This window comes from Chrysemys picta, chromosome 12 (assembly GCF_011386835.1).
Source record: "Chrysemys picta bellii isolate R12L10 chromosome 12, ASM1138683v2, whole genome shotgun sequence".
NCBI classification, from domain to species: Eukaryota; Metazoa; Chordata; order Testudines; family Emydidae; genus Chrysemys; species Chrysemys picta.
Window position 1 is genome coordinate 4849709 of NC_088802.1, and position 12938 is coordinate 4862646.

At 50.8% G+C, this 12938-nt stretch overlaps 1 protein-coding gene across 15 annotated transcripts in view; it reads left to right on the top strand.

The window, feature by feature from the left end:
• The window catches only part of LOC101939156 (C-type lectin domain family 2 member D-like), a 54925-nt gene that overhangs the window by 13812 nt on the left and 28175 nt on the right, over positions 1-12938 (top strand). For 5 of the 15 annotated variants that reach the window (XM_024112657.3, XM_024112656.3, XM_065564155.1 and 2 more), the window contains exon 2: positions 9435-9561. The exons of 3 other annotated variants lie outside the window; for them this stretch is intronic. Coding sequence is in view for 2 of the 12 variants with exons in the window: in XM_065564151.1 (XP_065420223.1) it covers positions 2997-3057 (61 nt within the window). In the remaining 10 variants the exon portion in view is untranslated. Of the gene's footprint in view, positions 1-2838; positions 3058-4985; positions 5364-5393; positions 5760-9434; positions 9562-12938 lie in introns of those variants that run through there. 7 more of the 15 variants (XR_010591973.1, XM_065564151.1, XM_042846586.2 and 4 more) reach the window with 6 other exon arrangements.

The following is a 12938-nucleotide window of genomic DNA, read 5'->3' on the forward strand; positions in this document are numbered from 1 at the left end:
AACTAGAGCAAAGGGTTTAGAAAAACATCCAATCCTGATGGAAACATTTACAGTGGTGGAGATTTTATTAAGATTCAGATAATAAAAAGGGACCAATTCCAGACTCTCTAACGTGTTACTAGTAATATATAGAACCAAGGCCCTTTCTTGTTTTTGGTTTTTATTTTGTTTAAAAGTCCCGGGAATTTATCAGTGTTTATTACAAAAAAATTTAAACATAGGTGAAAATCAGTGCAAAAAATTAACGTCACAGTTTTCTGGTTAAATATTGGGGGACAGAAAAAAAAAGCAACAAGTAGAGGAAAGTGGGAGTATTGAGAGGAAAATCAGTTTAACGCTGTGGTTTGTGTTATGAACTGTACATAATACATACATGTAGGCACTCACATACGTGTGTGTTTTCACTTTAATAGACAGCTTCATATTTACACTTAGACTAACTTATTATTAACGTGAACACACCAACCTAATGTAATGTGCTGGATTTTTTTAAACATAATTAGTATTTCCGTGTACTGCAGAGGTCGAAAATTGGTTAAAAAAACCCAACCAAATAACTTTTGTAAAACCCTGGAATTTTTCAGTTAAAAACTGAAAACAAATGGCATTCTGTATAATAAGCATTCAGCCAGAAACTCAGCCAGCCAGACCCCTATAGAAACTGCTTCCCAGTTCTTCACTGGTCACTGTAATTGGTGGTTTCAGGAGGGGTGCGGGATTTTAACCCCCGCCAAAGAAGAAATTTATTTCAGCTGCTTTTCCTGTGGTATTTCACCACTTCCAACGTATTGTGTTATCGCCCCTCCCGCTTTCCTTATCCAGCTCTTTGATTGTGAGACACGTTGTATCTACCCCCCAGCAGCTGCTTGAGTCAACCACAACTTCCATGTGTTCTTGTCTGACGGTTGACCCACAATGCTCTGAATCACGGAGCCTCCAACTGCCAGTTGAGTTTGGCAGATGCAGGTGTCATGGGGGTTGTTTTTAGACACTGTTCGTTATGTAGGGGGAGAATAACGCCTGCTCAGACTCTCACAACTCACCCATGTCGGCGGCGCTCCGGCGGTGCGGGATTCATCTGCAGATCTCTGGCCTGTATGCTCGTGTCCCTCCTGCCCACCCGCCAGATACACACGCAGCCCTATAGACTCGTAGACCTGAAGGGCCCATCATGATCATCCAGTCTGATCTCCTGCACATCACAGGCCAGAGAACCTCACTCACCCACTCCTGTAACAGACCCTGAACCTCTGGCTGAGTCACTAACGTCTTCACATCATGGTTTAAAAACTTCAAGTGAGAGAGAATCCACCATTTACACTAGTTCAAACCTGCAAGTGACCCGTGCCCCAGGCTGTAGGGGAAGATGAAACCCCCCCAGGGTCTCTGCCAAGCTGAGCTGGGGGAAAATTCCTTCCTGACCCCAAATCTGGTGATCAGTTAGACCTTGAGCATGTGGGCGAGACCCACCAGACAGATGCCTAGGAAAGAATTCTCTGTAGTAACTCAGAGCCCTCCCCCGCTAGTGTCCCAAGACAGGCCATTGGAGATATTTGCTAATAGGAGTCATGGATGGGCCACATGCCACTGTAGGCAACCTCATCGTATCCCCGCTCCATAAACTTATCAAGCTCAGTCTTAAAACAAGTTATTTTGTTGTCCACGCTGCTCCCCTCAGAAGAGTGTTTCAGAACTAAACTCCTCTGGTGATTAGAAACCTTCATCTGATTTCAAAACTAAATTTATTGATGGCCAGTTTATATCCATTTTTTCTTGTGCCAACATTGGCCCTTGACTTAAATAACTCCTCTCACTCCCTGCTATTGATCTCTCTGATGTATTTATAGAACGCAATCCTATCTCCCCTCAGCCTTCGTTTGGTTAGGCTAAACAAGGCAAGCTCCTTAAATCTCCTCTTGTAAGGTAGGTCCTCCATGCCTCAGATCGTCCTAGTAGCCCTTCTCTGCATCTGTTCCAGTCTGAATTCATCTTTCTTAAACATGGAAGATCACAGTATTCCAGGTGAGGTCTCACCAGTGCTTTGTATAATCAGAGAATCGTAGGACTGGAAGGGACCTCGAGAGGTCGTCTAATCCAGTCCCCTGCACTCAAGGCAGGACTAAGTATTAACAGCAGGTTAGACAAAAGCCTGTCAGGGATGGGCAGATAATAATCTTCAATGATGGAGATTCCACAACTTTCCTAGGCAATTTATGCCAGTGCTTAACCACCCTGACAGTTAATATTGACTAATGGTACGAACACTTCCCTGTCTCTACTGGAAATATCTTGCCTAATGCACCCTAGGATTGATGGCTCATAGTCATCCTCCCTGCCCAGCTGCCTATCTCCATCTCACAAGAAATTACTCAGGCGGCTTAATCACCTGACTGCAGAGACGTGTCCCGTTCGTGGATCGCTAGCGGAGATAGGTGCCTCCTTCCAGCCTGGACTTAGGTGCCAAACTCCCTGAGAGGGGCAGGGCTTAGGACACACCCCTTTCATTAGCATTGGCTGGAGTAGGCATCTCCCTGCCCAGCATGCTGGCTGTTGTGAATCCCATTCTACGGCGCCTACCTCTCCCCATTCAGTGTGTCGGGGAGCTGGGGAACCTAACCCAGGCGAGGTGGTTCCTGGCGCTGTTCCTGAGATTTTTCTAGGCATCTGAAAGTTAGGGGTTGTGACTCTCAGCAGCACAAAGCAACAGAGGGTCCTGTGGCACCTTTGAGACTAACAGAAGTACTGGGAGCATAAGCTTTCGTGGGTAAGAACCTCACTTCTTCAGATGCTTGCATTTGAAGAAGTGAGGTTCTTACCCACGAAAGCTTATGCTCCCAGTACTTCTGTTAGTCTCAAAGGTGCCACAGGACCCTCTGTTGCTTTTTACAGATTCAGACTAACACGGCTACCCCTCGGATACTTCTCAGCAGCACGACGCCCTTTGTGGGGCCAGGCCCCCCTGCCTTGAAGAGAGGAAGGATGGTCCAGTTGTTAGGATGTTAGCCTGGGACCTGCAAAACCTGGCTTTGATTCCCTGCCCCACCACTGATACCTGGGGTGAGTCACCTGGGCCTGATCTTCACTGGTATTTACATGCCTATTTCCCATTGAAATCGATCTGGGGCGCAGTTCCCCATCTGTAACACGGGGGTAAAAGCACTGCCCTGCCTTGTAGGGTTAAATGCATTAAAAGATTGGGGTGACTAGTGCGACGTTGCACTCCATATGATTTTATGAAAATATGCTAATGTGTGAATATGATGTAACTGAAATATGCTTCGTGCAAAAGGTGTCTTGTAAGGTATCATTACAAAGCTTATAATCCCCTGAGTGTGTGTGACGTTCCCCTCTGGCATTGTCTGGACCAGTGATCTGCTAGGTCACTCCAGTCCTCGACTCTGGGAGCCAGCCTAGCCCTGCTCTGCTGTGAGAACCCCACTCCTGGGCTGTCATGTAAGCTGCTCCTTGGATTGTGCAAGCGAATGACACTAGCCAATATCTCCGGTCCCAGACACATCCCTAGGAACCTCCGTCTTGCAGTGTCCAGTTATGCCCGCTGGACAGGACAAGCTTATATAAATTTGTCAATTTAATAAAGAAATTGCTATGTACCAGGCTTGTTATCCCAAGGGGAGCCTCTGACACACTTGTACTGCTTCAGGTAGAATAAACAAACAGATTTATTAACTATAAAGGTAGATTTAAGTGATTATAAGTCAAAGCACAAGAAGTCAGATTTGGTCAAATAAAATAAAAGCAAAACACATTCTAAGCTGATTTTAACATTTTCATTGTCCTTACAAACTTAGACGCTTCTCACCACAGGCTGGCTACTCTTCAGCCAGGCTCTCCCCTTTGATCAGCGCTTCAGTCAATGATGGTGGTGGTGTCTGTAGATGTAGGAGGAAGAGAGAGAGCATGGCAAAATGTCTCTCCCTTTTATCATGTCCTTTCTTCCCTCCTGGCTTTGCCCTCCCCCTTCAGAGTCAGGTGAGCATTACCTCATCACAGTCTCAAACTGACCAAAGGAAGGGGATGACTCCCTCCAGGGTCTAACAGATTATTTTGTTGCTGCCTAAACCAGTGTCCATTGTTGCTGTGAGGCTGGGCTGGGTTTGTCCCATCCATGCCCTGACGAGGTGTGAACTGCCTCTCTGTTCTTGGAGAGTTTTTGCCTGGGTTTGCTAAGCCATGAGGATACATTTTCAGCCTCATAACTATATACATTACATTAAATTATAACCTATAACCTTAATATTTCTCCCCACTGCAGCCCCAGGGCAGCCTGCACCCCAAACCCCTCATCCCTGGCCCCACCCCAGAGTCCACAGACCCCCTCACCCCAACCGAACCTGTCACAGTGGGACCTCCTATTACTCCCATGCAGAATCTGCTGGAGGAGCAGGCTCTGGGTGTTGTCACTGGTATTACAGCAGTGCCTAGAGGCCTTACGCTTTAGACTCATAGAAATGGAGGACTGGAAGGGACCTGGAGAGGTCATCCAGTGCAGTCCCCTGTGCTGAGACAGGGCCAAGTAAATCTAGACCGTCCCTGACAGCCGTTTGTCCAGCCTGTTCTTAAAAGCTCCAATGATGGGGATTCCACAACCCCCCTTGGGAGTTTTTCCAGAGCTGAACTGGCCTTAGAGCTAGAAAGTTTTCCCTAATATGGAATCTAAATCTCCCTTGCTGCAGATTAAAGCCCATCACTTCTCGTCTTATCTTCAGCGGTCCTGGAGAACAATTGATCCCTGTTCTCTGTATAACAGCCCTGCACATGGTTTAAGACAAAGAAAATCAGCATGTTTTGCATAGTCAGTTACAGCCTCAGCTTAATCCCGTCCCTGCCCTCACCAGCTGGCCGTGTTCTGTGGGTGTTGCAGCAGATCTGAGTCGGAAGGAAGGTATTCTAGGGACTTTCTGTTTTTTGCCGGGGACATGTTATAGCTCAATGAGGGGGGAGCCTGGAGACATTTGCAGAGGGAAGAGGCTGGATATCACTGGCAGAGCAATGGCGATGTCCCTGGTATGATGAAATAGCAGATCTGCTAGGAAGTGAGGGGCTAAAGGGTGAAGGACTGTGACAGGGCTAAGCAGAAAACTGCTTCTCCAGCTCCAATGAAGGGGGGTGAATGGAGCTGGGTAGAGCACCTGGCCCTGACTGGGGAAGCTCTAACAGCTGCTGCCCCATCAGGCTGGGGCTGGCTAAGAGCCCAGGGGAAGAAGCCAGGGGGGAAGCTGGAAAGAGGAAAGGCAGTGAGGGGAAGCAGAGAGAGAACTTGGCCCCTCTCTCCTGCCGGGGGACTGCGAGAAGGGGACCACGCGTATGGTGATAGGTGGTGGGAGCACAGCCTGTAACAGCCTGTAAGTAAAAGCACCAGGTGGGCACTGCACCTGAAGGTCTCTGGGTGACTTTCTCAGCCCAGCGGGGGCAGGAGCCAGGAGGGCCCTGCAGTGACGCTGTGACAGGAACCTTAAAGGCATAGAGGAGAAGCTTGTGTCTAACGCTGTAGAGGGGCGGGAGCCAGTGGGAGAGGCCAGAGAGGCGTCTAGGTTGGCAGGGTAACAATCTCTAAGGGTAACCGTCACTGGAGGTTTTTAGGAACAGGTTAGACAGACGCCTGTCAGGGCTGGCCTAGGTTTACTTGGTCCTGCCACAGCGCAAGGGGCTGGACTTGATGAGCTCTCGAGGTCCTGTCCAGCCCGACATTGCTGGGACTCTGTTCTCAGCAGCCACGTTGTGAATGAAGTGGAGAAGGGGTGAGCTCTGTTCTCTGTGTGTGTGTCTGTGTGAGAGAGAGGGGGATGGAGGGAGTGAGGCGGGGGAGACAGTGGGGGAGCGAGTGTAAAAAATATTAATATCAATATGAAAGACACTTTATGCTGCCAGAGTAAACATTTATATTTAGTACCCAGACCAGTGTGTGCACTGAAAACAAAACCCCATCAAAACAAAACGCTCCCCAGCACGCCCTGTTCTGTTCTCCTCCGGGGCCGGGATGAGAGAGGGAACGAATCCCGTGTCACTGACAGCTGCTCATGTCGTGCAGCAATGAGGAGAGGAGAAGAATAGAATTTATATGGCAATGTCTGGAGATTTGTTGGGATCAGAGCCCCTTTGCCTTGGGAGTTTTACAGACAGAGCTTGCAGCCTGAATAGACACAAAACAGACCAGGAGCTGGGGCCATGGCTAGAACATGCAAGTGAAAATAGTGAAGAATGGAATAGCTTTCTAGTGATGTGGTTGGTTGTGATTGGCTGCAGTCTCACACGTGTGTGTTACTTACCTAGTTAACAGAGAGTCCTGTGGCACCTTTAAGACTAACAGATGTATTGGAGCATAAGCTTTCGTGGGTGAATGCCCACTTCGTCAGACGCAAGTGACGAAGTGGGCATTCACCCACGAAAGGTTATGCTCCAATACATCTGTTAGTTTTAAAGGTGCCACAGGACCCTCTGTTGCTTCTTACAGATCCAGACTAACACAGCTACCCCTCTGATACTTGTTACCTAGTTAAGTTTAATGCCGCAGCTGCTGTCTGGTTTGTTTTTATCCCTAACAGTTTTAGTTTCATTCTACTTATAGGATACGAAAGTTCCCCAGTTAATTCTGTGTGACTGGCCCGGCTCTGTGTTTAATCACAATCCGAGAGCCGGGGGCATAAATTTAGGGCTACACATGCCCCTCAATGCACAGTGAGGTTCCCGCTAGCGTCAGTGGCAGTCTGCAAGGAGATGAAGGGGAAAATCTGTTCTTGATGAAATAGCAGAATTCTGAGTTATAATTTCTGTGGGTGCCTGTTCCGCCTCACTCACTTGTGTGTGGGGAGCCAGGCAGTTTATCCCCCCACCGCCCATGGAAAAGTGATTACAATTTTTTTTCCCATGTCGACAAGGCCTTAATCACAAGGCCACCCTCTGACTCCAATAAGGCCTCAAGGGCATCAGCTGCTACCCTGGATACAAGGAGGCTCTGTTCCCCCTCGTTAGCTCAGCGGTGCGGGAAGAAGGGCTATTGGGTGCTGGGCTCTTTGGAAAATCCGACCTCCATGGGGTGGGTTCACTTTCTTTGCAGCTGCAGTCCGTTGCTGACTCACTCAATTTGTAACCCACTCGCACCTCCAGCTCCGTTTCAGCAGTACAACCCCTGAGCCACCTAGTCCCCAGGTTGTAGTTGTGCATCTGATTTTTCCTTCCCGTGTGCAGTATTTTGTGCTTGTCTTTACTGAATTTCATCTTGTTGAATTCAGACCATTTCTCCGATTTGTGAAGGTCATTTTGAATTCTCATCCAGCCTCCAAAGTACTTGTGATCCTCCCAGTGTGGTGTCAGCTGCAAATTTTACAGGCACGCTCTCCACTCCATCATCCAAGTCATTCATGGAAATAATGAATTGTACCTGAGACAGGACCCTGCTGGACCCCACTAGATCGATGTAGACATTCCTGCACTGAAACTCGGTGAGGAGGGTGGGTCTCCGAGCCCGGGCGGCAATGTCTGCATGGCACTTTTTAGCGCCATAGCACAAGCCCGAGGCTCTAGTCCCGGGCTCTGAGACTCGCTGCCGTGGGTGTTTTGCAGTGTAGACGTAGGTCATTACTGATTGCCTGGAACCCGCCCACTTTGCAGTGACAACGCAGGCGAAATCATCTCGGAACTGTTAGCGATTATCTTCAAGAACTCCTGGAAGGTGGGTGAGGTCCTATAGGAATGGAGCAGGGCAAACATAGGACCTACCTTTAAAAAGGGGAAGAAAGAGGACCCAGGAAATTATAGACCAGTCAGTCTAACTGATTTCCGTTATAGCCCTGCCTAGAGGTCTCATTGTGTTGGTGCATGCACAGATGTTACTAGACCATTCTGTCCCGCGGGAGTCCATGGGTGCTGAAGGAGAGAGAAACAGGAAGGGGGTATCCTGTCTGCAACAGCCCTTCAGAGTGCCTGTGGTCCTCCCAGATTGGTGTCATGTGCAAATTTTACAAGCGTGCTCTCCACTCCATTATCCAAGTCATTCGTGGATATAATGAATTGCTCCTGAGACAGGACCTGCTGGACCCCACTAGACCCATCCTCCCAGTTTGGCAGCGAACCAGTGAAAAGCACCCTGTGCGAACGGTCTGTCACCCAGTTGGGCACCAACCTCATAGCAATCTCATCTAGACCACGCTTCCCTAGCTTGCTTATGACTGTCATGTGGGACCATGTCAGAAGCCTTACTAACACGCTCCCATGACTGGAAGTGGAAATTAGTCAAATTCAGGCTGGAAATAAGACATATATTTTGAACAGGGAAGGGAATTAACCAGTGGAACAGCTTACACAGAGTTAGTGGAATGATTTTTGGGACACGTCTCTGGCTTGGAGAGAAGCGCCTCCAGTCTGTCTCCATCCTGCGTTTGTATCAGTTTACATTTTGGAGGGGGAAGGGGGAGAGTTGCTAATTAAAGCCCAGTTATGCAAATAGACACCTCCACTGAAGCAGCAGGCACTCAACTGGCATTTCCAGTGTTTGCATTATAACCCTGCCTAGGGGCGCCATTGTGTGGGTGCCAGATGGTACCTGCCCCACCCGACCCACAGGCTCAAATCGTAGCAACAGTCGAGAGGTAGGCAAACAAGTCCTGACAACAATGTAGCAACCGGTGACTGAAACAGATGGCGTGAGTGCAATGAGCATGATTTAGGTAGCCGGTGATCCTCACAGCTTGTCCCTTGCCTAGTAACGGTGCCGAGCTCTGCAGTATCTCTTGAGGGGACAGAGCTGGGGGCACAGAGAACCCCTGCCGGGGGGTTAGTGATGGTAATCTAGTAGTTACCCCTGTTTATTAGCCTGAGGTAGAATTTGGGGTTCGTTTGCCTGTTTGACTTTTGATATGTTTACGTCCTCACTAACACGGGTGAACAAAGACTCTGTGTGTTGCATCTGCCCGCGGCCAGGTGGGGTTTATAACACACGATGAGACAAGAGAAGGAAGAGAGTGAAAGTCTCGTTGGGGATGGTGGGAGTTTGACGTACGAGCGGACACCTGCTCGACTCCTCTCCCAAGCCAAGGTCAAGTAACCAGTCGGGAGTGGAGGGAGGGGTGTGTGTGTGTGGGGGGGGGGATAAGAAAGGCTAAAAGCCAAAGAAACGGTGACCCTGCCTGGCCCAAACACACCCTCACTCCTTACCCTGGAAGGTGGGTGAGGTCCCATAGGAATGGAGAAGGGCCAACATAGGACCTACCTTTAAAAAGGGAAAGAAAGTGGACCCAGGGAATTATAGACCAGTCAGTCTAACTTCGATCCCTGGAAAGGGACTAGAACAAATGATTAAACAATCAATGTGTAAGCCCCTAGACTAGAGGATAACAGGGTAATAAGTAATAGTCAACATGGATATGTCAAAAAAAAAAAAACCATACTAAACCAACCTAATTTCCTTCTTTTAACAGGGTCACTGACCTAGTGGAGAAGCAGGAGACGTGATATATCTTGATTTTAGTATGGCATTTGACATAGTCCCATGTGACATTCTCACAAGCAAACTGCGGAATGTGGTCTAGATGAAATTACTATAAGGTGGGTGAACAACTGGTTGAAAGACTGAACTCAGAGTAGTTATCAGTGGTTTGCTGTCCAGCTGAGAGGACTTTAGAGGAGAGCAACAAAAGTGATAAAAGGTTTAGAAAACCCGACTTAGCCAGGATGGGTAAGGAATGGTGTCCCTAGCCTCTGTTTGTCAGAGGGTGGATGGAGATGGATGGCAGGAGAGAGATCACTTGATCATTGCCTGTTAGGTTCACTCCCTCTGGGGCACCTGGCATTGGCCACTGTCGGTACACAGGATACTGGGCTGGATGGACCTTTGGTCTGACCCAGCATGGCTGTTCTTATGTTCCTATGACTTATGGCAGTGGTCCCCAACCTTTCCGTGGGGCAGGCGCCAGACGACTAGACGCTGAGGAGCACGGTCGCCAGACAAGCAGCCGCCGAAATGCCGCCGAGAAGCGGCAACGCCAAGAAGCATCGCCGCCGAAATGCCACCAACAAGCAGTGTCATCAAGAGGTGTCGCTGCCGAAATGCAGCTGAAAATTGGCGATATTTCGGCGGCGACGCCTCTTGACGTTGCCGCTTCTTGGCGGCATTTCGGCGACAGCTTGTCCGGCACTGCATTGGGGACCCCTGACTTATGGGGAAAGTATGAAAGCATTGGACATGTTTAATTGTGAGAAGAGAAGGCTGAGGGGGGACCTGATAACAGCCTGCAAATACGTTAAGGGCTGTTATCAAGAGGACCGTGATCAATTGTTCTCCATGGCCACTGATGGTAGGACGAGAAGTAAGGGGCTGAATCTGCAGCAAGGGAGATTCAGGTTCGATATTAGGAAAAAATATAAGTCTCAGGGAAGTTAAGCTCTGGAACAGGCTTCCAGGGGAGGTTGTGGAACCCCCGTCACTGGAGGTGTTTAAGACCAGGTTGGACAAACACCTGTCAGGGATGGTCTAGGTTTACTTGGTCGTGCTCAGCGCAGGGGGCTGGACTTGATGACCTGTGAGGTCCCTTCCCGCCCAACATTTTTCAGATCCTATGTTTGATTAACTGGTTCTTTGAGGAGCTCAGGGGCAATTTGCCTCCTCGGATATTTGCTTTTAAGCCTTGTCAATCCGAAATATTTGTTGCCTGAAAATGGGGTCAGCCCCGGCTCTAGCTGCCGTTCCACCCTGGCTCAGTAAATGCGCATCAAGTAACAATGGCTCCAAAGCTAAAAGCCTCCAAGGCCCATCGACGTGAGAGACTCAAGTTCAATTAAAGGTCTCGCTTCACCAATCCCACTTGAAAACGTCTGGGTGAAAGGAAACTAGGTCCATGAAGTGGGAGTGAGGTGAAAGTTCTAGCATTTAGGAACTGTGATTGTAACAAAGGTCAAGTCAGCCGCACCTTCCTCATTAAACCCAGCACCAGACTTTCAGATGAAGTGCCTCAGCTGAGCTCCGTTATGTGTCATCTGCCACCTCTCCTGCACGAACAGCTGTTGTTACTTTACTGGTTGTATTATTACTGTGGGGTCTAGAGGCCCTAACTGAGACCAGGACCCCACTGTGCTGGGCACAGAACAGCCACACACACTCAGAGGCAGGAAGCTTGCAAGTGAAATGCACCAGAAAGAAAGGGGCAAGCGGGGAAACTGAGTCATGGAGCAGGGACTTGCCCAAGGTCACCTAGGAAAGCAGTGGCAGAGCTGCAAACAGATTTGAGCTCTCCTGAGTCCCAGCATGATACCCTCGATACTTAGGGTGACCAGATGTCCTGATTTTATAGGGATAGTCCTGATATTTGGGGCTTTTTCTTATATAGGTTCCTATTACCTCTCACCCTCTGTCATGATTTTTCACACTTGCTGTCTGGTCACCCTATCGCTACTTAGACCATCCTGTCCCGCAGGAGTCCATGGGTGCTGAAGTAGATAGAAACAGGAAGGGGGCATCCTGTCTGCACCAGCCAGAACGGAGGGGAGCTGCGAAGGAGGCTGTTCAACCCAATCCTGGAAGCAGGGTCGGCTCTAGGCACCAGCGCTCCAAGCATGTGCTTGGGGCAGCACTTTCCAAGGGGCAGCACTCCAGCCCCCCTCCCCACTTTGTTGTTGTTGTTGTTGCTTGGGGCGCACAAAGCCGGGGATGGTGCTCCGGCTCTCCAGCGGCCAGGCAGCCTGAACTGCAGCCCAGCCTGGGTGTGCGGAGCCGGGGAGGGGGGAGGGAAGTGGGGCCCGGGATGCAGAGAGGGGGGAGGGATCCTGCTGCCGCTGCTGCTCTGAGTCTCCCCAGGGCGGCGCGGCGTTTCCCCGCCCGAGGGGGCTGTGCAGGCGCCGCCGGGCTGGGCAGGGGGCGCGGATCCCGGCTCGCGCGCTGACAGGGCGAGTGGCTGGGCAGCCCGAGCTGCCAGGGAGCTACCGCCGCCCCCTCCTGCCCCCGGACCCAGCCCGCCGCGCACCTCCCCCGCCTCAGCCCCGCGCTGCCTGCCCTGGGCGGGGAGAGGCAGAGCCCGGCTCCGAGCGGGGGATACTGCCCTGCCGGGGGACCCCCGCGGCTCAGGCACCTGGGGGTCAGTGTCTGTCCTCTCGGCTCTGCCTGCACGGGGCCCTTGCACCCCCCATCCCGCTCCCAGCCCCTCCACTTGTACCTCCCCCCATCACTCCTTCGCCGCACCCCTTCCCCTTGTACTGTCCCTTCACCCGCACCTCTCCCCTTGTACCCTCCCCCAGCCCTCTCCTCCCACACATCCCCCCTTCCCCTGCACCTCTTCTCCTGCAACCCTCCTGATACCCCCTCTCCTCCTCCACCCTCCTCCGCGAGTACATCACACCCCGCCTCTCTGCCAGTGTAGAGCCCCCAAGCGCCCCGACACCCGCTCCTCTGCCTGAACCCTCTTTACTAGATCCCCATCCCTTTCCGGGTACAGGGTTGGAGGGTTAGTCCCTATGCCTTCCATGTGCATTTGGAGGACTAAAGATGGGGTTGCGGGGGATGGAGGGTCGAGATTTATACTAAAGTGAAATAAAAATAGGAGAAACGGTTTGATCCCCACTGCAAGTGTAAATGGGGATTGCTGTGGTGAATAAGGAGGTCATGTTTGCGGGGGGGAGCCCAGGGCTAGGGCGGCAGGGGGTGCAGGTGGGTGGGGGAAGAGAGAGCCCAGGGCTGGGGGCGGCAGGGGGTGCGGGTGAGGGATGGCACTGGTGGAGGGGGGGGGGGAGAGCCCAGGGCTGGGGGGGGAGGAGGCAGCCAAAATTTTTTTTGCTTGGGGCGGCAAAAAACCTAGAGCCAGCCCTGCCTGGAAGAGGAGGATAGACCTTGCCTTTGCTTTTAGCTCCCCCTTCCTTTAACCCCTGGAGTTCTGACAAGTAGAAGGCACAAGGGGAGATGTGGGGGGTGTCAGCACAGGGATCAGAGCCCAGGC